Here is a 26,054-nt window from a genome sequence, read left to right as displayed (position 1 = left end):
GCCTGCTACCAAGGGGGATAGGCTCCAACCCCTTGGAAGGACTTGTACTCCTTTCCTCTTTTTTTTTAAACTGATTGATCTAGCCAGAGGAAGAATTAAAGGCACAAGAACCTTCCCAACTGAAGGGTAACTTTTTTTTTTTTTTTTTTTTTTTTTTTAAAGGATCAGGACCGCAGGTTCTGCCACCTTCATCTGCTGGAGACAGAGAAATACTGAAGGATCGCAGGTGGCACACCAGTCTAAGAGGGGGTGCCTTGCAAGTTTTTCTTCTGTCTCCATCTGCTGGAAGGGAGGCATAACCCAGCGATCTGGACTGATCTGGGTATGTACAGGGAATGCTTAATTCTAAAAGCCCTTCACTCTTCCAGGAGCTTGGCCACAGCCACACAGGCTGTCAGAGGAAAATAACTTAAGCAACTGGTGACAGATAGCACCAAAAGGTGCTTTCAAAGCCACTTCCTTGCCACAACTCCAAAGTCTCACACACACACACCCCCCACCCCCATACACTCACACATGCATACACCCACTCTATACACTTCTATACCTCCACACATGCCTATACACAGAGACACAACTACATACCAGCTCCAATTCATCATACACCTCCACTCACCTGCCACATACCCATAACTCCCATATATACTCCTACATATCTCCACTTGACCCCTACTCCTTCTATGCCCCCACTGACCCCCCACCAAAAATTCCTACATATCCACCACATACACATTGCTACACTCACACAAGCCATACATATAAGCTCCCATACACTTCTACACCTCCAGATCTCACCACACAAATCCACAACCAACACATTCCTACACTCACCCTGCACACCTCACCCATCCCTCCATACCAATACTCCAGCCATTCCTATACATACACTCCTCTACACACATCCCACCTACACCCTCCAATAACAACCGCATCCTTATTTTCCTCTAAAATACTTCCATCACAACCCACCACACACTCACACTCCACAACTACCCACACACCTTCTATAAATCTATGTAGGAAAGCATTCCCAAAGCCATGCCTCTGAATTATTTCCCTACTTGCTTTTTTGATGGTATGAAAGCAACAGACCTAACAAGCTTTCCTTGGCTGTAGTTAAGATGTATCACTTGTGCACCATACTAGAGTACGCTTATCTCCATGCATTCTCACCCTCCTCCCACAAAAAAAGGCTTCCAGGTTTTTCCAACTCCAACTATTCTGTGACCTAGTAGATGCCAATAAAAAACTAAGTACTTCTATCCACATAATTCTTCCTGGAAGTTTCTTTGAAGATGTCGAGCATGTTTAACCAAAAAAAGAAAGCAAGCTTGCTATCTTCAATAGAGAGGCAATGTTTTCTTTCCAAATTAACTAGGGTATATATCCGTTTCTAAAGTGTCACTCTGTTTTTCTAAAACCTACAGAATTCAGTGGGCCTCAGTGAGATATAGAAAGATCTTCTGTGTCAAGGTATGGCAATAATGTAGGCCCCTAACATTTCAGGGTGTCAACATTTCAAATTTTCAACAAGATAAAACATTTGTTCTAAAATACTCATTTCAAAAAGTAGTGATAGGACCTTTGCTAGCTATATCAACAAAGTTATGTATTAATATGACATTGCTAAATGTAAGTGAGGAAATGCTTTGAGATAAGATGATCAATAATTCACTTTTGGATGTATCATCATAGCTAGCCAGTACCTTATATGTAACCTCCATTAACACATAGCATGGAGTGTTTGCATCTACATCAACAGGCACGAGGAGCCGGGGCTCAGCTGCAAGGACATACAGGTGTCTTAAGGCCTGAAGGTGATACCTGTTTACATAAAATACAGGGAAAGGTTAACAACAGTGAAGACAGAGAAAAGACTGAATATTTATGTTGCCTTCCAGCTAAAAAGAAGCACCCTTGTATAAACTATAGAGGGGCTTGGGCTACTAGGTTAGCATGTACATTAAAACAGGGAGTCTTGCTTGTTACTAGTATTACATATTCTGCTGAATCATTCTGCAAGCATAATTAATGAAACAAATCGAACAAATCAAATTTAATGTTTGTAAATTTCATACAAAAATCGTAAAAATTAATCCTCCCCTTTCCTTCCCAAAAAATCCTAAACAAAATATACCATGGCAAAAAAACCCTTTCCTTAAACTTAGAAAACAGAACAGGCTGGCCTGTTGGCTCCACAGCACTGCTGTGCAATGCAATATAGAAGAGCTGTGTTTGACACCCAGGCCAGGACTATGCTCTCTGGGGCTGGGGGTGCTACAGAGGCAGCAGTCACAACTTTTGAGAGGAGTTTGTCATATATACAGAGATCTCCTTATATATTCATTCCTTAAGAATTTTTCTCACATACACTGAACATTAGAATGATACCATTCTATGAAAAGGATCTTTACAAGACTAGAAAAAAAAAAGTTAAGAAAATCCATCATCTACAAAACTTAGGAAAAAATTGAGTATCATGTGCATACCTTTTATTCCAAAAAAATGAAAAATATAAATTAGAACAAAACAGAAATACTTAAGACCAACAAAGCCAAGTGAAATGCAATTGATTTTTTAAGCTGCTGCTCTAAAATTATCAGAGCTAAAAATCTTAGAAAAGTACAGTTATAAAACTCACCTGTTATCTGTGCTGTGAACAGGGAAGTGAGGGTAAAGTGCACAAAGAACAGCAGCAATTGAAGAATCTGATGTACTCAAAGAGTATCTGTAGGGGAAAAATATGTATTATAACTACTGCTCCTTGTCAAATAAAATTAAAATCACAGACAGCCCGTTTGTTGACCCTTATCTTATGTATCAGTGTGGACTAACACAGCAATTGATCTGCTTTACTCGTGCTGTTCGCACAAACCAAGAAATATGGGCTATAATGGAGATAGCAATAAAAGACATGTCATGCTATATGCTAGCTAGGAGTTCTGTTTCTCATACGGTATAACATAAGAACATAAGAAATTGCCATGCTGGGTCAGACCAAGGATCCATGAAGCCCAGCATCCTGTTTCCAACAGAGGCCAAACAAGGCCACAAGAACCTGACAAGTACCCAAACACCAAGAGGATCCCATGCTACTGATGCCAGTAATAGCAGAGGCCATTCCCTAAGTCAACTTGATTAATAGCAGTGAATGGATTTCTCCTCCAAGAACTTATCCAAACCATTTTTAAACCCAGCTATACTAATTGCACTAACCATATACTCTGGCAACAAATTCCAGAGCTTAATTGTGCGTTGAGAGAAAAAGAAATTTCTCTGATTAGTCTTACATGTGCTACTTGCTAACTTCATGGAGTGCCCCCTAGCTTTCTGTTATCCGAAACTGTAAATAACCGATTCACATCTACTCGTTCAAGACCTCTCATGATTTTAAAGACCTCTATCATATCCCCCCCTCAGCCGTCTCTTGTCCAAGCTGAACAGCCCTAACCTCTTCAGCCTTTCCTCACAGGGGAGCTGTTCCATCCCCTTTATCATTTTGGTTGCCCTTCTCTGACCCTTCTCCTTCGCACAGTATTCAAGGTGTGGTCTCACCATGGAGCGATACAGAGGCATTATGACATTTTACATTTTATTAACCATTCCCTTCCAAATAATTCCTAACATTCTGTTTGCTTTTATGACTGCTGCAGGACCAGTGACGTAGCCAGAATTGATTTTTTGGGTGGGCACAAGGTTAACATGGGTGGGCTGTAGGCATGCAGGTCTGAGACCTACTAGTTGTTTTCTTATTGATAAATAATGCCATATACTGCACCCTGCAATGGCTTTCTAAGAAAATTGCAACAGCCATTGTGTATCATATGAAACTTTAAAATAATTTACCTCAATTATTTCAAGCACTTACCAGCATTAAAAATTCCTTATTAATAAGAATTTATTTTATATTTATCGCAGTTTATAAATGCACAAGTATATCATGTAAAAGCAAAGAAAACAATCAGATCCAATCATGTAATAAAAGAAAAATTAATATATTCTTTCATGAACCATTTTTGTAAAAAGCTAGAAATCTTCATAAATACAATAAATGTAGAGATTACTTACCTGATAATCTCCTTTTCCTTAGTGTATGCAGATGGACTCAGAACAAGTGGGTATAGTGTGCTTGTTCTAGCAGTTGGAGACGGATCTGACGTCAGCACGGGTACATATACCCCCACAGGAAGTGAAGCAACTTAGTAATCTTCCTTGCAAAAGCTGTTATGGATATATGTGTACTGACCGATCAAGTAATTAATGAAACAGGATTCCCCTGACCGATTGATAGTAGCTGGAGACCGTCAGCGCTATCCTGCACCATGGACCTTTGGTCCCAACTTTCCATCATCAGGAAGACGCCATCATTCCTGTGAGTATCTCTACGATCCGGTGCTCCAGCTCCACCCACCAGCTGCGACGTTACCCGCAGTGCGGGCTTCCGCCTATCGTGAAACATCTGGGTGAGACTTCACATCTGAGCCTATGAACGTACTGGCACTTCTTGGATCAGTGCCTTACCTTCCTGCTTTACCATCTAACTACAGCAGTACAATAAAGCCTCTATCCATACTGTGTCTGCTATCTGAGTTCAGCCTATTGCAGTGGTTCCCCACGGGGCCCCTCCCTGTGGGCGGAGTCATCTCCATTGCGACCAAGGGTCCACAATGCCACAAACACAACAAAAACAGAATCACTAAAAGCTAAAATCTCTCCTACATTAAAAATCTAAGTAAACAGTTAGGCTTTCAAACCCTTTGCAATTTCAGGTAACATTTCTCAGTCTTATTTTGCGAGACTGTCCCATAAAATAGGAACAACGTAGCTAAATGCTGTTTGCTAGGTATGCTCAAGCCTTATACTAGGTGGAGAAGATCAAAGAAGATATAATTGAGAAGATCAAAGAATATAGGATCAAAAGGTTTGCCAAATACTGAGGGAGACCTCTCCTCATAATTTTGTAGAATAAGAATCTTGAAACTACTTCTCACAGCAATGGGTAGCCAAAGTAATTGTATTAAGAGAGCAGTAACTGAGTTATATTTCTTCACCCCAAAAATCAGTTTGGCCACTATGCTTTGGTCCAACAGCAGCTGACTCTGAAGTCTCAAGGTACAACCTGATATAGGGGTTGCAATAATCAAGCATTGGCAAGAGACTCAAAATTGCTTATAAGTAACACAAGAGAGAGAAAGAGAGAGCGAGGGCGAGAGAGAAAGCCTCTTTATAGATTCAGTCTGACACTCTCTATATATGTACCACTGTAGAGGGGCACTTTGAATCGGGATGGGCTTCTGAAGGTGGGGGGATGGTGTTACAGAAACATTCTAAGGTATCCATAGTAAAATTGACATCACTAAAGATTTGTAGTCATTATAATGGATGAAAAGTATAACTAGAGGAGCAGATCTATTTATCTATTTATATATTTATCGCACCTTACAGAAATTGCCTATGCGATGCGGCAGCAGGGTAATTAGCCTAATCATGCCCCTTTATCGTGGGCGCTATTTCTGCTATATTTATAGCATTTTGATAAATCTAGGGGTTAATTTGTTTAGATGTTTTTCACATAAGTGTGGTATTAAGTATTCAGTCTGAAAGAAGTTGCAAGTAATGCATCAAAAACATGATCTTCACAATAAATTTACATTTCATATAATGCAGAGAAAAAATTCAATAAAAAATGAAATCAACATTTCTTATAAGAAATTACATAAAGACATTCAATAAATACAGATTCCTTAGAATAAACAAAAGCATTGCTTATTAGTCTACAAGTATAAACTTCACTGACAAATCACATTAAGAATAAAAGTACAATGAGCAGGTCACTTGCTGGCAACTGAAGAAAAGCTATCAGATTACAGCCCTACCTAAATTGTGAGATCAAGTTCAAATCATTATGGTTGAGTACTGAAGAAGGCAGACAAAACTGTAGAAAAGTAATGTTCGTAATAGGATATTAAAATCCAAATTACGTTTCTGCAATTTTGATGGGCTTGTCTGACACTCAGTTGCAACTATTGATTTTCATCATGCAATTTAGCAGAGTTGCTTACCTGTAACGAGCATTCTCCTAGGACAGCAGGATTTTAATCCTCACACATGGGTGACATCATCAGATGGAGCCCAGTACGGAAAACTTATGTCAAAGTTTCTGTAACTCTGACTAGGCATACTGAGTATGCCCTATACCACGCATCCATGCTTGGTCCCTCTTCAGTCTCGTAACATAGAATTACGATAAAGATAAAATAAAAAAACTAGAAGAACCCCCAACTCCGCGGGGTGGTGGGAGGATTTCGTGAGGATTAATATCCTGCTGTCCTCGGAGAACACCTGTTACAGGTAAGCAACTTTGCTTTCTCCTAGGACAAGCAGGATGGTAGTCCTCACACATGGGTGAATCCCTAGACACAGGCTGTTCCCCAACACAAAAGTGGACTGACAGACACCTAACCAAGTGTCAATGGGCACAATTCCGGTGCTGTTGGTAACTGAGGGGGAGACAGCTGAACCCAAACAATGGGCCCTAGGTTTGGAGAGTTGGGTTCTATATCTCAAACAGGTTCTGAAGGACAGACTGGCCGAACCTACTGTTGCATCGGCCATCCCTATCCAGACAGTAGTGGGAAATATATGTATGGAGAGAACTCCATGTTGCAGCCTTGGAAATCTCCACGGGAACTGTTTGCAAGTAGGCCACCGATGTTGCCGTGGCTCTGATAGAATGAGACTTGATATGACTACCAAGATGAAGTCCTGCCTAGGTATAACAGAAGGAGATACAATCTCCTAGCCAATTCAATAGTGTCTGTTTGGCAATAGCAACTCCCAACCTTTTCCTATCAAAAGAAATGAAAAGCTGGGTTAAGGGAAACACTCTGTACTGGAAATGCTGTTTTCTCACCAGAAATCTGAGATACTTCCTGTGATCTGGGAAGATCTTGATGTGAGTGTACGCATCTTTTAAATCAAGGGAGCATAGCCAGTCCCCTTTTTTCAAGAGGGGTATCAGGGTGTCCAGGGAAACCATCTTGAATTTCCTCTTTTTAGAAATTGTTCAAGACCCTCAGGTCTAGGATGGGATGGAGTCACCCTGTTTTCTTTGGAATCAGGAAGTACCGGAAGTAGAATCCCAGCCCTCTTTTCCTTGGTGAAACAGGTTTAACCGCTCTGGCCGTTAAGAGGGCGGCGAGCTCCTGTATCAGTACCTCCTGATGCTCTATTGGCCTCCAAAACGGGCATGAAGGACAATTTGGCGGGACACTCAAAAGGTTTAATTGGTACCCTTGACAGACGATGGACAGAACCCACTGGTCAGAGGTTATACTGGGCCACTGATCCGCGAAGAACTGTAGCCTGCCGCTGACCAGGGGATCCAATGTCGCGGGTTCAGGTGGCTAGCTCCCTACAATCCAGTGAAAATCCCATCCAGAGATTTTACTGGGGTGCCGGCTGGGGCGCTCTCTGCTACCTGGGTCGGTCACGGGAGCTCACCCTCTGCGAATGAGAGCAAAGGGCTGGAGAATAGTACTTCCTCTGGCAGTAGAAAGGCTTTCTCGGACCCTGTCTTACCAACCTCCATGCTGAGGAGGGCAGGTCTGAAGTGCTAGCAGAGAGCTGCTGGAGAATCTCATGGTGGTCCCGCAACTGGGCTATCGCATCCCTCAACTTATCTCCAAAGATATTCTCTCCTGGCATGGCAAGTCAGAGAGTTTTTCCTGTACCTCCTGTTGGAGATCTGACGCCCGCAGCTATACCATTCTGCAGGTGCCGATTCCCGCTGCAGAGGCTCTGGATGTCATTTCGAAAACATTGTAGGCTATATGAATCTCGTGTTTTCCACACTCCAGGCCCTTATGCATCAGTGACATAAAGGTGTCTTTGCTGCTGTTGAGGCAGCTGCTGGGCTGCCTCCTACACTTACTTCTAGAGGTTCCACGAATACTGGCTCATGTAGAGCTGGTAGGAGGCAATGCGGGCAATGAGCATGGCTCCCTGAAATACTTTCCTCCCAAGAGCATCCATCGCCCTGTGATCCTTCCCCGTGGATGCCGAGGTGTGGGTCCGAGAGCACTTAGCACTCTTGAGAGCGGATTCGACCACCACCGATTGGTGTGACAGCTGACGCTTCTTGAATCCAGTAGCCTTCTGGATAAGGTAAGCCCCATCCGCCTTCCTATTCATGGGAGGAACTGTGAGGGGGGGGGGTTCCCAGATCCCCAGCAACTCCTTAAGGATTCGTGCACTGGGACTGCCATGATCTTATGGAAGCCTCCATGAACTGGATGATTTCCAGCATCTTGTGCCTGGCATCCTCCTCCGTCAACAACTGAAAAGGGATGGCCTCAGCCATCGCCCGCACAAAACCTGCGAACATTAAGTCCTCCCGCAGAGACTTCCTTTGCTCCTCTGGAGGAGAAGGCTCTGAGGGGAGACCCTCCAAGTCCTTGGAAGAGGAATCCGCAGTGTCATCCACCCAGGGGTCATATGGAGCCTCATCCTCACTATAGTTCACAGGGGATGAAGCCCCAGGTGCACGGCCTTCGACCAGAGGCATGGGTACCGGTGGCACCAGTGCCAGCCCCGGCAGCGCTGGATGAGTTTACAGGCCTCAGTGTCTCTGCTGGCCTAAATGGAGCTTCCTCCTCCTCGGAGGAACTGCTAACAAGCACCATATTGGTCAGGGGAAGCATCGGTGCCTTGCCGGGCATCGATGACCTCCTGGGAACTGACACCAGTACATTAAGCTGCTCCAGCAGTGGTTCCAGAACAGAAAGTGTGGGTATCGATACCTTCAGTGCCACAGGTACAACACCCTGCAGCGCTTGTTCCACCGCCAGCTGGACTTCTCCACTCCAACTCTTCCTCAAAAGTTGCCAACACCAACACTGACTGCAAGGCAGAAGGGGTGGCCAGATCTTCCTCAGATCCCAGAGGTGGATCAGTGACTGGCACCAGACCTGTGAAGACTGTCGCATAACTCCAGCATCAAAAGAAAATTAGGTCTTACCTTCGAAAATTTTCGTTCCTGTAGTACCAAGGATCAGTCCAGACTCCTGGGTTTTGCCTCCGCACCAGCAGATGGAGACAGAGCAAGATTTGACAAGCTCTGCCATAAATACCAGGATGCCACCCACAGCCTGCCAGTATTATGCAATGTCAAAGCAGGATGACCCCTAACTGAAAACTAACTATATACATGAAGCTCAACCGGGGAACCATTGGGTCATTGCCCCCAACAAGAAACCTGACCCGAAAAGGAGATTAACAGACATAAGAACTTCACAGACCAAATAAACTAGAGCAGAAGTGGAAACAGCGGACTCTCCGAGACTTAAATGCATACAGCGGGCGGGACACTGGACTGAACCTTGGTACTACAGGAACGAAAATTATCAAAGGTAAGACCTAATTTTCTTTTCCCTGAACGTACCGGATCAGTCCAGACTCCTGGGATGTACCAGAGCATAAAACTACTTGGGCTGGGATCCGGAGAGGCCTGCTCCAAAATTGCCCTCCCTTGAGTCCTGGACATTGAGCTGATAATGATGTGCGAAAGTATGCAAAGATTTCTAAGTTGCTGCTCTGCAAATCTCCTGCGGGGAAATCTGGTGACACTCCGCCCAGGAAGCCACCTGTGAACGAGTGGAATGAGCCTTCAGTCCCACTGGTAGGGGCCAACCACATAGAATATATGAGGAATTTATGGCCTCCTTCAACCACCGAGAGATGGTGGCTTTAGATGCCATATTACCCCTTTTTGGACCCTTCCAATGGACGAAGAGGTGATCTGACAAACGAAAACCATTAGTCGCTTCCAGATAGTGTAGAAGTGCCCTGCGCACATCCAGCTTCTTCAGATCCTTTGAAACGGGATCCGACCTGTCAAAGTTAGAAAATGATGGGAGGTCCACTGATTGGTTGAAATGAAAGGAAGAAACTACTTTTGGTAGGAAAGATGGAACAGTCCGTAGACTAATTCCAGACTCAGAGATCCACAAGGAAGGCTCCCTGCAGGACAATGCCTGGAGTTCATAAATCTGTCGTGCCGAAGAAATTGCCACCAGAAACATGACCTTCAATGTAAGGTCCTTTAGGGTCACCCTCTTTAGAGGGTCAAAAGGTGGCGCACACAAAGCCTTGAGAACCACATTTAAATTTCAGTAGGGACACGGATTTTCAGCCAGGCAACAATTGGGGTGCGTCGCAAGAGTCCTCCCTTCCACAACCACGTAAGCAACCAAGGGCTGCCACCTGCACTCGCAACAAACTACAGGACAAACCCTTAGCCAAACCATCTTGTAGAAATGCTAGTATACTGGAAACGGACGCCCGAGTGGATATAATTGCACGAGAAACGCATCATGATTCAAAAACCTTCCAAACTCGCACATACGATAAGGAAGTTGATGCCTTACGCGACCTCAGAAGGGTGGACACCACTGCATCAGAATAACCTTTGCCTTTTAGATGTCGCCTCTCAAACGCCATGCCACTAGACAAAAGCGATCTACCTGATCGAAACAAACAGGCCCCTGATGAAGGAGGTTCGGTATGAATGGGAAACGCAGTGGAGCCTCCACCGCGAGATTGACAAGATCCGTGAACCACGGTCGGCGAGGCAACTCGGGAGCCACCAGAATTACCTCCGAGGGATGACTCTCTATTCGTCGAAGTACCTTGCCAATCAGCGGCCAAGGGGGAAAGACATACAGAAGGACTGTCGTCGGCCAGGGTAGCGCCAAGGCGTCCACGTCCTCTGCCCCCGTTTCCCTTCCATGAGCAAAGAAGTGCAGGGCCTTGGCATTCTTGAAGGTCGCCATCAGATCCATGGCCGGCGTTCCCCATCTGTCACAGATGAGCTGAAAGGCCCTGTCTGCAAGCTTCCATTCTCTGGGATCGAGCTGATGTCGACTCAAGAAGTCTGCGTGAATGTTGTCGACCCCTGCTATGTGGGACGCAGCTATACTGACAAGGTGCTTTTCCGCCCACTGAATCAACAGATGAGCTTCTAATGCCACTGGACGACTCCTGGTTCCCCGCCTGACAATTGATGTAGGCCACTGTTGTTGCATTGTCGGACAGCACCCTGACCGACTTCCCCTGAATCAGAGGGAGAAAGGCCTGCAACGCCAGGTGCACCGCCCTGGTCTCCAAGCAATTGATTGACCAGCGAGACTCGGTCGGGGACCAGAGACCTTGTACTGACTTCCGCAAGCACAACGCTCCCCAAACCGGAGAGGCTTGCATCTGTGGTGACCGCTGTCCACTCCGGTACCACAATTGAAACCCCCCTGGAGGAGACTGTCGGAACACAGCCACCACCCCAGACTGGAGCATGCCAGGTTCGTCAAAGGCAACGGGAGATAGAACTGCTCGGACACCGGAGTCCAGCGGGACAGCAATGCTGATTGTAAGGGCGCGAACGACCAAGGAACCAGTTCCAGCGCCGAAGCCATGGAACCTAACATCTGCAGGTAGTCCCAAACCGTCGGTGGTTGTTTCTGCAGCAAGGCCCGGACTTGACCCTGTAACTTGAGACTGCGGCTGGAGGAGAGAAAGAACTTCCCCTGCCGTGTGTCGAATAAAGCTCCCAAAAATTCCAGCGACTGAGAGGGAGTGAGCTGACTTTTGGATGTGTTGACCACTCAACCGAGAGACCTCAACAGCTGAAGCACCCGGTGTATCGTCGAACGACACAGAGTCTCGGACTTTGCTCGAATCAACCAATTATCCAGATACGGATGCACCAACAACCCTCTCGTCGCAGCTGAGACGAGAGGGGTTGTTGGTGCATCCGTATCTGGACACAAAGAACCTGAGATGCTTGTGATGATCCTTCCTGATCCTGATGTGAAAGTATGCCTCCGTGATGTCCAGTGAAGCCAGGAACTCTCCCGGATGAACGGAAGCAATGATGGACCGCAACGTCTCCATGCGAAAACATGGAATCCGAAGGCATCTGTTGACGCACTTTAGATCTAATATGGGACGGAAGGACCCTTCCTTCTTTGGAACGACGAAGTATATGGAGTAATGTCCTCTTTGTTGCTCCAGAGGTGGTACTGGAACAATTGCTCCCAGATCCAACAGTCGGACCAAAGTCTGTTGGACTGCTCGACGCTTGTTGGCATACCCGCATGGGGATGGGAAAAATCGTGGGTTGGGATGGCATGCAAAATCTAAAGCGTAGCCGTGTTTTATCACAGAGAGCAGTCGTGATTGTGGTCCACTCCTCGTAAAAAAGAGATAATCTTCCCCCTACCTGTGGTACGAAGAATGGACCGGCCGGACATCATTGTGCAGCCTTACCGCCGGGAGCCGACTGGGAGGAAGCAGGTCTACCAAAACGCCTTCCTCGAAAAGGCTGCAACTGCTGCCTAACCCCCTCCCAAAAGGAAGGGGAAGAGGTACTAGGGCGAGGTGTATGAGGTTTTCGATTTCCCCAAAACCTGGACCTTGTCGAGAAAGACCCCCTGGAACGCATTCTGTCCTCCGGGAGTCGATATCCCTTATTTTCTCCCAGCAACTAAATCATGTCTTCCAATTCCTTTCCAAACAGCAGCTTGCCCTTAAAAGGTAAGGACCCAGGCGGCATTTGGAGGCTCTATCCGCGGATCAGTTCCGAAACCACAATAGCCGTCTCGCCGAGACAGCCGAAACCATGGAACGAGTCGAAGTTCTCAGGAGATCATACAGTGCGTCCTCACTATAAGCCACAACCACTTCGAGCCAGCCAGCTTGTCGGGCTTCCTCCTCCGAAAGGCCCTCATTAGCGAGAAATTGTTGAACCCAACACAACCAGGCCCATAGCTTAAAATTGCTACAAATTGCCACCTGGGCCCTAGGGCGGATACTTCGAAAATCTTCTTAGGCTGGATCTCCAGTTTCCAATCCTGGAGGTCCTTCAGTACCGTGGCCCCCGTGACTGGAATAGTAGTCCTCTTTGTTACCGCTGAGACGGCTGTGTTCCCCTTCGGCACTCGAAGGACTTCCAGGGCGTCCTCAGGCAAAGGATAAAGTTTATCCATAGCCTTTGTGACCTTCAGTCCCAAATCCGGGGTATCCCACTCACGAAAGAGAAGGTCCGTAGCTGAAAAATGAAAGGGAAATGTCGTGGGAGGGCCACTCAGGCCCAACAACACGGGATTCATCGAGCCAAGACGAGACTCCTTGGGAGGTGCCACAATCCCTAACTCCTCCAAAATAATGGGAATGAGAGGTCCCAGCTCGTCTCTGCGGAACAAGTGGATCACCCTAGGGTCATCGCCCTCTGAGGCCTGGCTCTGCCTTGCCGTACCCTGCGACAGCGTGCCATCTCCTCCTACCCCCCGCGGGGGCGGGGACGGCTCCTCCTGACCTTCATGGTCCGTAGAGTCACAGGGAGAATCCTTGTTCTCCCTGGGAGGGATAGCTCGTAACAAGCGCTTTGCCCTGGAAGGCTTCCCAGTGTCCCCTGACCGGGGTTGGCCCTTGTCCACAGGATGTGGACCCTCAGAGTCCCCTGACTGGGGCGAATGTCGCTTATAGGCTTCGCGGGCCTTAAAGGCCCTATGCATAGCCAAAATGAAATCCGATGAAAACGAGTCACAGGATCCCTCAGAATCCGTCCCTGCGTCCCCTTTCCCTCCCCTTGATGCCCCCCACTGGCGAAACCGGCCATGAGACCGGTCTCTGTGGGGAGAGGGAGGGCAGGGAATTCCTTCCCCCCCCCCTCCGCGAACGGCGCCGCAAGGGGAGCCGGATCCAAAATGGCAGTTTTCCTGCGCTGGCCGGCAGCTGCCTGGGGAGAGAAGGAGAAAGCCCCCCGACCGCGACCGCCATCGTCCGATGTCTCAAGCCCGCCACCCGAGCCGAACCCGACGTACCTTCGCCTCCGGAGATGCAGGCTGAGCACAGCCCATCCCTCGAGAGGCGCGCGCTCCCCGAGCCGCAGGCCGAACAGGCCGAAGCGTGTGGCATGAGGGAACCGGGGCGCCACGATAACACAAACAAAAAATCAAGAACGGGGGGGGGGTTGGGAGAGTGAGCCGCGACAGCTGCCCGCCGCAGCACGAAGACCAAAGAGCCGCCGAAATGACACGCTACTAGTTTATTTATTTATTTTTTTGCTACCTGAGTCGCTGTCCCTCGTCGGGTCCTGAAGCGGTCCGGCTGGGGTGAGTGAGCCGGGCTCCCCGGTATCACCCCGGTTGGTCTGTAACACAAGCAAGGTCCTCAACCCTTAGCACCAGCAGCCTACAAGACCAGGGGGACGGTCCTCTCATGACCTATCAACCCCTGGGAGGCACAGACCGGCGCTGCACTCAGCCTTCTCAATCTTCTTCCTTTTTTTTTTTTTATAAACTTAATTAAAAAAAGGAATCAAACACAACACTATCTAAACCCCCCCCTTTTTTTTTTTTTTTTAAATCAGTTCAGACTGTAGGCCATGCACCCGGATCATCTGCTGGAGACAGAGTAATACTGGCAGGCTGTGGGTGGCACCCTGGTATTTATGGCAGAGCCTGTCAAATCTTGCTCTGTCTCCATCTGCTGGTGCGGAGGCAAAACCCAGGAGTCTGGACTGTTCCAGTACGTACAGGGAATGGAGGATTGGCATTCCTTGCCACGGGGTCGCTTCAGGGGCATTTTGGCATGAACCAGCGCCTCCCCGAGCCCGGCACCGTGCATCGAAGGTGATCTGTGTTGATGCTTCATCAGCTTCCCTTGGTGATCGGCCCGGTCTTTCCCCGGTACCGAGGTCGATGAAGATGACCACGACATCCTCGACCTGGAAGAGATCGGCAGGGTCCAGTCCCTGGCACCCCCATCGGCTCATGGCATCGACAGCCCCGCTGATAGTGATGGCACGGTGTCCATCAGTGTGGCTCCAAGGTTCATCGGTGCAGATACCGCTGATGCTGACTTCAAGTGCTCAGACTTGTTTGACCGGAAGTGTTTCTCCATCTTGTCGAGTTGAGCGCTATGTCATCTGGGCATACAAGCAGCAACCCCAGACATCATGCAATGCCCCTAGGCAGAGAACACATACCTCGTGAGAGTCCATGATGGACATGGTCCTCAGGCACTGGGGGCATTGACGAAAACCCGATGAGGCTATGATGAATTAAAAGAAGGGAGATAAACGACAGCAGGGACGGCAGGCAGTCGAAGCCAGCAGGCACTGAAGCACTGTCATCACGGGGGGTGGGGGGGAATGGTATGAAAGTAAACTTACCGAAGACCATGAAAAACCTGACTAAGGAGCCTATGGGAGGCACCAAGAGGGACCTGGCGTCGATTTAATTTGAAAAAGCCCAACAAAAATTGGTGAAAATGATTTCCAAGACAATTTCGATTGGAAAAGCCACAAGCTCACAAAACGTGGAAATAAAGAGACTGAAGAGGGACCCCGCGTGGATGCGTGGTATAGGGCATGCTGGGCATGCTCAATGTGCCTAGTCAAAGTTCCAGAAACTTTGACGGAAGTTTTCTGTGCCGGGTTCCATCTGATGATGTCACCTATGTGTGAGAACTACTATCCTGCTTGTCCTAGGAGAAAGACAGACATTTAATCAGACCTTTTTTTCCTACACAAAATATTTTTGCCTGCTTAACCAGCCAGAAACAGAATATATTGCCTCTTAACTAATGCCACCATTTGCCTGGGGGTACAAAAAGCAACAAACTACTGTGGGGGAAAGGGAGTGGGAGGAGATGCTATAGGCCAGGGGTCGGGAACCTTTTTGGCTGAGAGAGCCATGAACGCCACATATTTTAAAATGTAATTCCGTGAAAGCCATACTAACTACAACCCCCCACCCTCCTGACTCCCCCAAGACCTACCAAATTAATTTACTACAACCCCCTACTCTCCTGACGCCCCCAAGACCTGCCAAATTAATTTACTACAACCCCCCATCCTCCTAACCCCCCCCCCCCCCAAGACCTGCCAAAAGTCCCTGGTGATCCAGCGGGGGTCCAGGGCTCGCAGACAAATCTTTAATAAAAAAATTAAAAATCTAACAAAACCCCCCACCCTCTTGACGCCCCCCAAGACCTCCAAAATTAATTTACTACAACCCCCCACCCTCCTGACGCCCCCCAAGACCTCCAAAATTAATTTACTACAACCCCCACCCTCCTGACACCCCCCCAAGACCTGCCAAAAGTCCCTGGTGGTCCAGCGGGGGTCCGGGAGCGATCTCCTGGACTTGGGCTGTCGGCTGCCAGTAGTCAAAATGGCGCCGATGGCCCTTTGCCCTCACTATGTCACTGGGGTCGACCAATGGTGGCGGTAGCCACTGTGACATAGTAAGGGCAAAGGACGATCGACGGCCCTTTGCCCTTACTATGTCACAGGGGCTACCGCCGCCATTGGTCGACCCCAGTGACATAGTGAGGGCAAAGGGCCGTCGGCGCCGTTTTGACCACTGGCAGCCGACAGCCCAAGTCCAGGAGACCGCTCCTGGACCCCCGCTGGACCACCAGGGACTTTTGGCAGGTCTTGGGGGGGTCAGGAGGGTGGGGGTTTGTTGTAAATTAATTTTGGAGGTCTTGGGGGGTGTCAGGAGGGTGGGGGATTTTGTTAGATTTTTACTTTTTTATTAAAGATTTGTCTGCGAGCCAGATGCAGCCATCAAAAGAGCCATATCTGGCTCCCGAGCCATAAGTTCCTGACCCCTGCTATAGGCTCTAACCAAATGTACTGCTACCTCAAGAATGGCATCGACAAATAGTAAATAATTCACAATTGAATACTGCTGTTTAAGTTAAAATGCACTGTTTTAGGGTTCTTCTCCCTATGATATTTTTTAAAAAGCAGAAAACATAGGTAAGCTAGTAAAACATTTCTAGGGAATAAGCATACATTGTTTAACTTGAAACATTGAAAACACTGCTACATTTACAAGGAGATGATAAACATACATACACATACATCCTACCTAATAAACGAAGCTTGACCGACGTGCCGCAAATGCGCAGTAGAGAGCAGCTCTACTGCGCATGTGCGGGCGAGCACGTAGGTCTTAGGCAGCGTAAAAAAAACAAAAAAACATGGCGGTAGCGGCGGTGGTGGCGGCAGCGGGAGGGGGTGGCGGCGGTGGCGGCGGCGGCGGTAGCGGCAGCGGGCGGCGGTAGCGGCAGCGGCGGTAGCGGCCAGTAGCGAGGGAGGGAGGAGAGAGAGAGAGAGAGGGAGGGACGGAGAGAGAGAGTGGGAGGGAGGGACTGAGTGAGAGGGAGGGAGGGACTGAGTGAGAGGGAGGGATTGACTGGGGGGAGGGACTGAGTGAGGGGGAGGGACTGGGAGGGAGGGACTGAGTGAGAGGGAGGGAGTGGGACTGAGTGAGAGGGGAGAGGGAGTGAGTGGGACTGAGAGAGAGGGGAGGGAGTGGGACTGAGGGAGAGGAGGGGGGGAGTGGGACTGAGGGGGAGTGAGTGGGGACTGAGTGTGAGTGAGAGGGAGGGAGAGAGGGGGGAGGGAGTGAGTGAGACTGAGTGGGAGGGAGGGACTGAGTGAGAGGGAGGGAGGGAGTGAGTGGGACTGAGAAAGAGGGAGGGAGGGGAGTGGGACTGAGGGAGAGGAGGGAGGGAGTGGGACTGAGTGTGAGTGTGTGAGTGAGAGAGGGGGAGGGAGTGAGTGAGACTGAGTGAGGGGGGAGGGAGTGAGTGGGACTGAGGAAGAGAGAGGGAGGGAGGGAGTGGGACTGAGGGAGAGAGAGAGGGAGGGAGGGATTGAGTGAGGGGGAGGGACTGGGAGGGAGGGACTGAGTGAGAGGGACTGAGTGAGAGGGAGAGGGGGGACTGAGTGAGAGGGAGTGAGTGGGACTGAGTGAGGGGGGAGGGAGTGAGTGGGACTGAGGGAGAGAGAGAGAGAGAGGGAGGGACTGAGTGAGGGGGAGGGAGTGGGACTGAGTGGGAGTGAGTGGGACTGAGTGAGGGGGAGGGAGGGAGTGGGACTGAGTGAGGGGGAGGGAGGGAGTGGGGACTGAGTGAGGGGGAGGGAGGGAGGGAGTGGGACTGAGGGAGGGAGGGTGTGGGACTGAGGGAGAGGGAGGGAGAGGAGGGAGGGAGTGGGACTGTGTGAGTGAGTGGGACTGAGTGTGAGTGAGAGGGAGGGAGAGAGGGGGGAGGGAGTGAGTGAGACTGAGTGGGAGGGAGGGAGGGACTGAGTGAGAGGAGAGGGAGGGTGGGGAGGAGTGGGTGAGTGTGAGGGAGGGAGGTAGGGGGTGGTGAAGAGTGAGGGGAGAGAGAATGAGGGGGAGGTGAGAGACAGAGGGATGTAGCCCGTTTTAACGGGCTTAACGGCTTGTATATATATATAAAACAGAAAACAATGAATGGGTTTCTCTTTCCTACTCAAGCTCTCAAAAAACAAAAGCTTATAATTTGATGAGGATGGATTAGTTATTAGAGCAACAGTTTACCTTCCTCCTCCCAAGAAGAGAAGTCCAAGAGCCATATGATGAGCCAAATGAAACCCATAGTTCATTTCTCCTCCTGTCTTCTTGTGCATAAAGCGACACAGCTGGAGGACTTTGAGGTTCCCAGAGCCAGCCATCACCATAGCTAGAGATAACAGCACCACACTGAGGCAGGTCTCCAGGTTATAGTGGCCCGTCTTAATGAAAGGAGAAAAAGATGACAAAAAAAGAGAAAATGTTTATGTTCTTCCTGATTAGATCCTCTGATGTAGCAAACTTCAAGACAAAGCAAAGCCCTCTTTCTGAATATCCTTGGATCAATATTTCTTCTCCCTTATGGAATTCATCAGAGAGCTTTCTCTGTCACATACAAGGAGATAAATATATTCTTACAATGCATGTCAATGATGTGAAAGTCCCTGTGGCACTCTAAGTTATGGACCTGCATGTCTGTTTACAAGTAATGTAAAACATTTACGCAGTGGAGCCAGAGGATAGACAAAATTATAACTCCTACAAAATGCCGCCGCTCAGATACTGTCAAACACAAAGAAAAGAGATCACATCACTTCCACACTTATCGAACTACACTGGCTCCCTATACAGTCACGAATTCTATATAAAACTATCTATCATACACAAGAGTCTATTAAATTCCAACCTCAACTGGCTTAATCCCCCCCTCCTACCTCGCACCTCCAAGAGACCTACCCGCCCAGCCCTCCAAGGAACACTTCGTGCCCAATCTATCAAATCTTTTAAACTCTCCTCTACTATAAACAGAGCCTTTTCTCTTGCCGGCCCCACCATATGGAACTCCCTGCCCCATGATATTCGCATGGAGACATATACCCCCACTTTCAAAAAGAAACTTAAAACCTGGCTCTTTCAACAAGCCTACCACATGTCACCCCCTATTACATAAAAACCCCCTGTGAATTTTACAATGTCATTTTGTTATGAACGCCTTATGTCCGCTGATTTTGTACTGTGCACTCTCATGTATATAGTTATAGTTACAGTTCTATTGCTTTGCATCTACCCATTGATGTTTGTTATATGTAAGGGCTCCTCCCAAAAGTTAATTGTATTTTTCCTAGTTCACTAAGTTATCTGTTACATGTAAGGGCACCGCCCAAATGTTTTTGTTTATTGTGAACCGATGCGATGTGCGAACGGATATCGGTATAAAAGAGATGTTAAATAAAATAAATAAAAATAAAGAGAGTTGCAAAACTAAAGACCACATTTTCCATTTTCTGTGGGAAATGCTCACTTTTTTTTCCATTTTTCCTTTCCTTACATGGTTTCTCCCATTTTCATGTTCCACTCCTCTCTGCTTCCCCAATTCCAATAGCCTACTCAGAATGACAGGTCTTGGACAGAGGTCATACTTCAGGGCTTTCTTAGGAACCTGGAAAGCCCAAGACTAGGCAGCAAGTGACACTAATGTACAATGGCTGAGATTCCCTCTTGATGGCTGTGATTATTGCATTCCACAGTGATCCTTGCTAGCATTAGAAGCAATGAGAAAGCAGGAAGCTGCAATATGATTTCCAATTAAAAGTGATGGAAGCATAGGCCAAGGTAAATTTAGACCTGTCATTTCTAAGTGGATCCATAAAATTTATAGAAACAAATGCCAGCCCAGTGGCCTACTGGCAAATGTACTGGCATGTGTGTGGTTGACTTGGGGTCAGTTGCCAAGCCATGATTCTGTTCCACTAACTGGCCACAAGCAGGCAAAGTATAATGTGGAGGGAGTATTCACAGCCCCTGGAGATATGAGAATCCAGGTCATTTCTCAAAGGCAAATCTAACGGCTAGACTCAGAGCCACATGATTGCATTCTGCAGAGAGCCATGGTCTATGGCCCATAGTCAAAGATTAATATTCATTCCGAACGTATTCCTTTTTTTGATAATATTCATTCCTATTATATTCCTTTTTTGGATATTCAGATTTGCAAAACTTCTACTGGCTTCACAACTTCATTTTATCACAAGTCGGTTTGTTCGAACACTTTTTTGCATTTTTCTAGGTGCCATCCACGCACTCTAAGAGAATCTCCCAGTGAGCCAATTTTTAAGATTGCATCATATTTGTTCATCTGTCGCAGATTTCAAGACTCAAGCTACTTCATTAAGCAATCGTTTTCTGGCCAGAGGTTATCCTAAATCTTGTATATACAAAGCCTATTTAAGAGCTAGGTTTAGCCATCGACAATGGCTGAAAATGGCTTTTTCTCCCTCAGTCAGCTGATTCTAGCACACAGAGCACTTGTGTTCTGCCCTTTTCTCCACAAATACCTGCAGTTCGAGCATTTGTTTTTTGCAATTGGAGAATATTATAGGTCCATGATGTTTTTGGAACACCCCACCCCCCCAGGATTGCATATACCAGAAGTAAAAATCTAAGAGATATGTTGGTCCTTTCAGACTTTACACTCAAGTCAGTTGATCCAGCATTTTTCACGGATGGTGCACACAGTCACTGCTTTGTTTGTCATGTATCTATGGTGCTATTAATTTTGTCATTAAGTTGAAATATCAAACTATATGTTTGTCATCAGCTGCCATTTATCTTGTCAAATGTCCGTGTGACAAGATTTATGTTGTAAAAACTAAGCGAATGATTAAGACCTGTGTGATTAACAACAGTCTAGTCTTTTACATCATCGTTTCAATACACGTCTGGTCGCACATTGTGATGCTTCATGTTTTTGATGATTAACAGTTCTGTGTAATAGATCAACTGTTTGCCCACTGGCATGGTGGGGATTTGGACCGTGAATTGTTACAACTTGAACAAAAATGGATTTATAAACTACGATGTGTATCGCCTCTGGGACTTAATGCTGATTTAGATCTCACTGTTTTTTTGGGCTGACTGAATGCATCATTTTGTCGTCATTAGTACATGTTCTTATTATGTGCTTTCATTACTGCAGGTGGAGTTGTTCTGAAGACTTTTTTATTCGCTATATGAAGACCTTAGCTTCTGCTTCACTGGTTCTTCTGAGAGATTTTTTCTGAGACTACCTGTCCTGTTATGAATGGTATTCCTGGCATACAGATAAGTACTGATTTTTATTACTATATTTTTGGATATACATTGAAATCATTTTTGTTTTACTGTCAACAGAGTGCATTACAAAATTAAATTTACCCCAAGGAAGCTGTCCTGCGAAACACCGGCCATGTTGTTGGGCTCGCTATGAGAACACCTTTGACTGTTCATGGTGTTCTTAGCACTTTTTTGTGCATGACACACCATCAGGCTTGCTAACGCCTTATTTTCATTTTGGTATAAAATTGAGTGTTGACCGGATTTGTCAGAGGTTGGCAATTTGGTCCCATTTTTTCCTGTTTGGGTTCAAAGATTATCATCACTGCAATGACTAGCCTAAGTTATAAAAGTAAAAATCTCCAGGTAGTTGCAAATGAAGGCTCATAGCACTGTGGCCAAACAGAAGTTTCCTCTCATTGAAGTGAAAGCCCAAAAACAGAATGAGACAATTGCCAGGTTAAAATCCATCCACTTGGTTACTGTCTCTGTCTCTGGACTCCTAGTCAAGATGGCGGCGTGAGAGGACATGTTGAGAACTGCTCCTCGCTGATTCTAATTTCCTTGACGGTACGCTTGCAAAACGTAAAGGTAAGCCTCGGGTTTACCCCCCTGCACCCGAATTACTTTCCGGACAAAAGAGAATCGATTCCTTTGCTACCTTAATGTCGGTGGAGAAGGGAAGCGAACACCCCATTGCAGCGAGTAGCGAAGGAGCTATACCACTGCCTGGGGATATCACTCTCAGCCCCCCTGACTGCAGGCCTCCTCCGGTGCCAGCACAATGGTGAGATCTTCTGAAACGACGCAGGGAGATGACCTCAACACCCTGAAGGGAGGTGGATGCCGAGGGAGCGAGATCGTGCCGGCAGAACAGCTTTCCTCTAGCCCAGCTGAAACATCGGGGCCTGAAAGACTGGAGGGAATTAATTACATCTATATCCCCAGTTCATCATGAAGAGGAAGGAAAAAGGCTATGAGAAATCCAAGCGCTGGAGACGGGAGGAATTCAAACTGCACTAGCAAGGGGTGAGTTGTTCATACCACCCCCTAAACCAGCAGTAGTCACCCTGCATACTCTATGGGACTTAATGGTTGCAATCAGGAAATTGGTAAATGCTTGTGAAACAAAGTATAACAAGCTGGACAGTGACATTTTGAATACTAAGCAAAACCTGGATGGACAAATAAATGAGATGGAAAAAAGCTAACTGAGTTGGACTGAAAGTTATACAAGTTCAAACGGTAAATGTGAATCTCATTAAAGATGTTGGAACTCAGTCCAAAAGACTGGAATATCTTGAGAACTATTCTAAACATTTAAACTTGAGATTCACTAATTTTCCTAGAGCTTTGGGGGAGAATACCCAAAGCACGTTGAAAAAGTATCTTAGTGAATGTTTAAAGTTTGATGAAGGTCAAATGCCACTTGTTAAGGCTTTTTTCCTAAATAGATCCTTAAGAAATACTGGAGAAAATAGCTTGGAATTCTTGGAAAATCTGACTCAATTTATTGAAAGTTCTGATATTGAAATATTAGATAGAGGTACCTTATTAGTCTCTTTCATTTCTGAGGGGGATGTTAGTAAGGTAATGAGTAATTATTTCCTAAATATGGGTTTAGAATTTCATGGCCAGGCAGTAAAGATCTTCCCAGATTTATCAAGGCCGACCCGGGTTAGAAGAAGGGAGTTTCTGAGCTTTAGGCCTCAAGTTTTGGCATTAGGATAAACATTTGTCCTAAAATACCCATGTCGTTATTTAATAGGTCGCAAAGACAAGAAATTTGTGTTTTCAGCTGTAGAACAACTTAAGTCCTTTTTGTATGCCAGAAGAGTGACTAATTCCATCGCGGTAGGCCAATAAGTCTGTCAAAAAAAAAAAAAAATACTGACATCACACTAGGCCAGTTTTTCTTGAATGATTAGTATATTTTTGTACTCCTTTGTATTCCAGGCTAGGAGTCCCACACCAGTTCTTTTTTGAATATAAGTACATTTATGATTATATTGACTGAATTCATTTTAATTTCCTTTATTTCATTTGTATGATACATATTTTTCCTGGCAAAGTATGTAAACAATACTTTGTGAAAAAACAATAAAATATGAATTAAAAAAAACAAACCCCATCCACTTCCTCCAAACAAAACAAAACATACATAACATAAAAAATGTATAGGGTCCTTCATTTTCAGTTTAAATTGATTTTCAACCATAAATTTCTGGAGTTTTCCAAAAGTGACAATTAGTTTAAACAGATTTTACCCTTAATTTTAGGCTGTTTAAAGAGCAACTCCAGACCTGCAGATGCAGTATGTCAATGCCTCCAGCAACTGTTGGAAGCCAGTGTGGACCAAAGCATCTGCAGTGCTTCAAGTCCTGCCCTCCACCAGTAACAGCATTCAACCACTAGTGCCTCTGCTATGGTGTTTCATGTCCCAGGACGCAACGGGAGGCTGAAGAGGGGGCTTCAGCTGGAGCAAGCCGCTCATGAAGCAGCCTACTAAAGGCTGCACCGACACGGGCATACCAGCAATGCCTGGATGGTACACACTCATAATGCTGAGATAGACCTTGACTGAGCTGGTTTGAAGCCCAGACTCGGAAAGGTACCAAGAGTAGTCCAACAGCTGGGGAAGGGGACATGTGAACAGATCCAAGCTCTGCCCCACACACCAGATGGAGAATCTTCTCCATTTCAAGCTGTAGGACTTTCTGGTGGAAGGTTTCCTAGAAACCACCAACACCTGGGAAACACTGCCCGAGAGGGCCAAGAGTTGAAGGACTAGACGCTCAACATCCAAGCCATCAGGGCTAACGCCCGGAGGTTTGGATGGCGCAGGATGCCCTGATTCTGTGTGAGCAGATCAGGCGCAGTTCCCAGTTGGATGGGGGGCCTGATCGACAGGTCCTGCAAGAGAGGAAACCAGGCCAGTTGGGACCAAAAAGACGCCAAGAGGATCATGGTCCCCCTGTCCTGTTGAAGCTTCAGCACGGTCCTCATGAGGAGCGGGAGAGGAGGATACACATACAGCAGACCTCTCACCCCCAGTGTAGGGAGATGGCATCGCAGGAGAGATGCCCGCCCCCTGACGAAAGGGAGCAGAATCTGCTCACCTTGTGACTGTGTGGGGGAGGTAAAGAGGACTACATCTGGTGTCCCCCACCGATGAAACAGTTTGGCTGCCACCTCCGGGTGGAGGGACCATTTGTGCGGTTGGAAGGAGCGACTCAGCCGGTCTGCAAACACATTCAGAGTCACAGGCAGGTACGTCGCACGCAATGACATCCCCTGCTACAGGGCCCAGGTCCACACCTGCACCACCTCATGACAGAGGAGGAACGAGCCCATGCCTCCCTATTTGTTGATATACCACATCGCCATCTGGTTGTCAGTTCAGATCAGGACTCTTTTGTGCGACAACTGGTCTCTGAACACCTAGAGGGCATAACGGACACCCAAAGCTCCAGAAAGTTTATTTGACAGCAGGTTTCGTAAGTGGTCCAGAGACTCTGCATGTGGAGGCCGTTCACATGGGCTCCCAGCCTTGAGGAAAGACATCAGTAGTGAGGATCACCTGAGGCAGAGAAGTTTGGAAGAGAATCCCCCGCTCCATATTGGAGAGGCGATCCCACCAGGACAGGGACGCCCGCAGAGGTTTCATGACTGCAATGCAAGTCTCGAGGTCCTGCTGCCTCTGTGACCGCAGGGTCCACTGAGCCTTCTCTGCATGCACAAACGGGCGAGAAGACGGAGGCTGCCATATGACTAACTCTCTGGTTCTATTTTCAACATTAATTTTCTTAGCCTTTCTTTTTTTATGAGGCTTGAATATGAAATTATATAGAACATAAGTTTGACATACTGGATTAGATCAGAGGTCTATCAAGCCCAGTATCTTATTTCCAAAAATAGCCAATCCAGGTCACAAGTACCTGGCAGGATCCGAAAAGGAAGAAAGAGTCCATGTTGCTTTTCCCAGGGATAAGCAATTCCTGCAATTCCAACTTAATAACAGTTTATGGACTATTCCTCAAAGAACTTGTCTAAATCTTTTGTAATGCTTTTTTGAATTTTTTGGTAGTCCAAGGGCACACAAAATTTCTCTTGGCCATCTCCTTTTGCCACTTCCCCAGTTTTAACAAGTCCCAAGGAGTGGATTATTTCAATGGGGGAAAAGCTTAGCCTTTTAGGCCCAGGCGGTGAACAGGAATCCTTCCTGAGGTGTGTTACTGTCCTCTTTGGTAGGGACACAATGGGGGTGTTCAAAAGGATCTTTACTTTGAGTTGTAGAAATTAAATGTCCAATCAATGTGTTACTTCACCTCTGTGTTCAATCTGGGTCATACTTAGGGAACTCTCTCTTCTTCAGTCTGTGCAAGACTACTCTTTGGGAGCAGCTCAACCCCTTTTCTTGTCTGTGGGGCAAGGGTACCAGCTGGGAAGGAAACCTATTTAGGGGAGTCCTCTAAATCCCGAAAAAAGTCTCATACCTGCAGTCCAACAGAGTCCCAGATGTTCCCAGCTTGTGTCCACTGGGACACAAGATGGGAACAATAGGAGTACTGA

General features: G+C 46.9%; 1 protein-coding gene across 1 annotated transcript in view; it reads right to left on the bottom strand.

The window, feature by feature from the left end:
- ANAPC1 (anaphase promoting complex subunit 1) overlaps positions 1–26,054 on the bottom strand; it is a 540,434-nt gene that overhangs the window by 118,030 nt on the left and 396,350 nt on the right. The window contains exons 22-24 of the mRNA XM_029596802.1: positions 18,420–18,613; positions 2,642–2,728; positions 1,707–1,824 (exon numbers count right to left, since the gene is read on the bottom strand). Of these exons, the coding sequence (XP_029452662.1) occupies positions 1,707–1,824; positions 2,642–2,728; positions 18,420–18,613 (399 nt within the window). The remainder of the gene's footprint in view (positions 1–1,706; positions 1,825–2,641; positions 2,729–18,419; positions 18,614–26,054) is intronic.

This window comes from Rhinatrema bivittatum, chromosome 3 (assembly GCF_901001135.1).
Source record: "Rhinatrema bivittatum chromosome 3, aRhiBiv1.1, whole genome shotgun sequence".
NCBI lineage: Eukaryota > Metazoa > Chordata > Amphibia > Gymnophiona > Rhinatrematidae > Rhinatrema > Rhinatrema bivittatum.
This window is presented reverse-complemented; position numbering and strand designations above follow the sequence as displayed.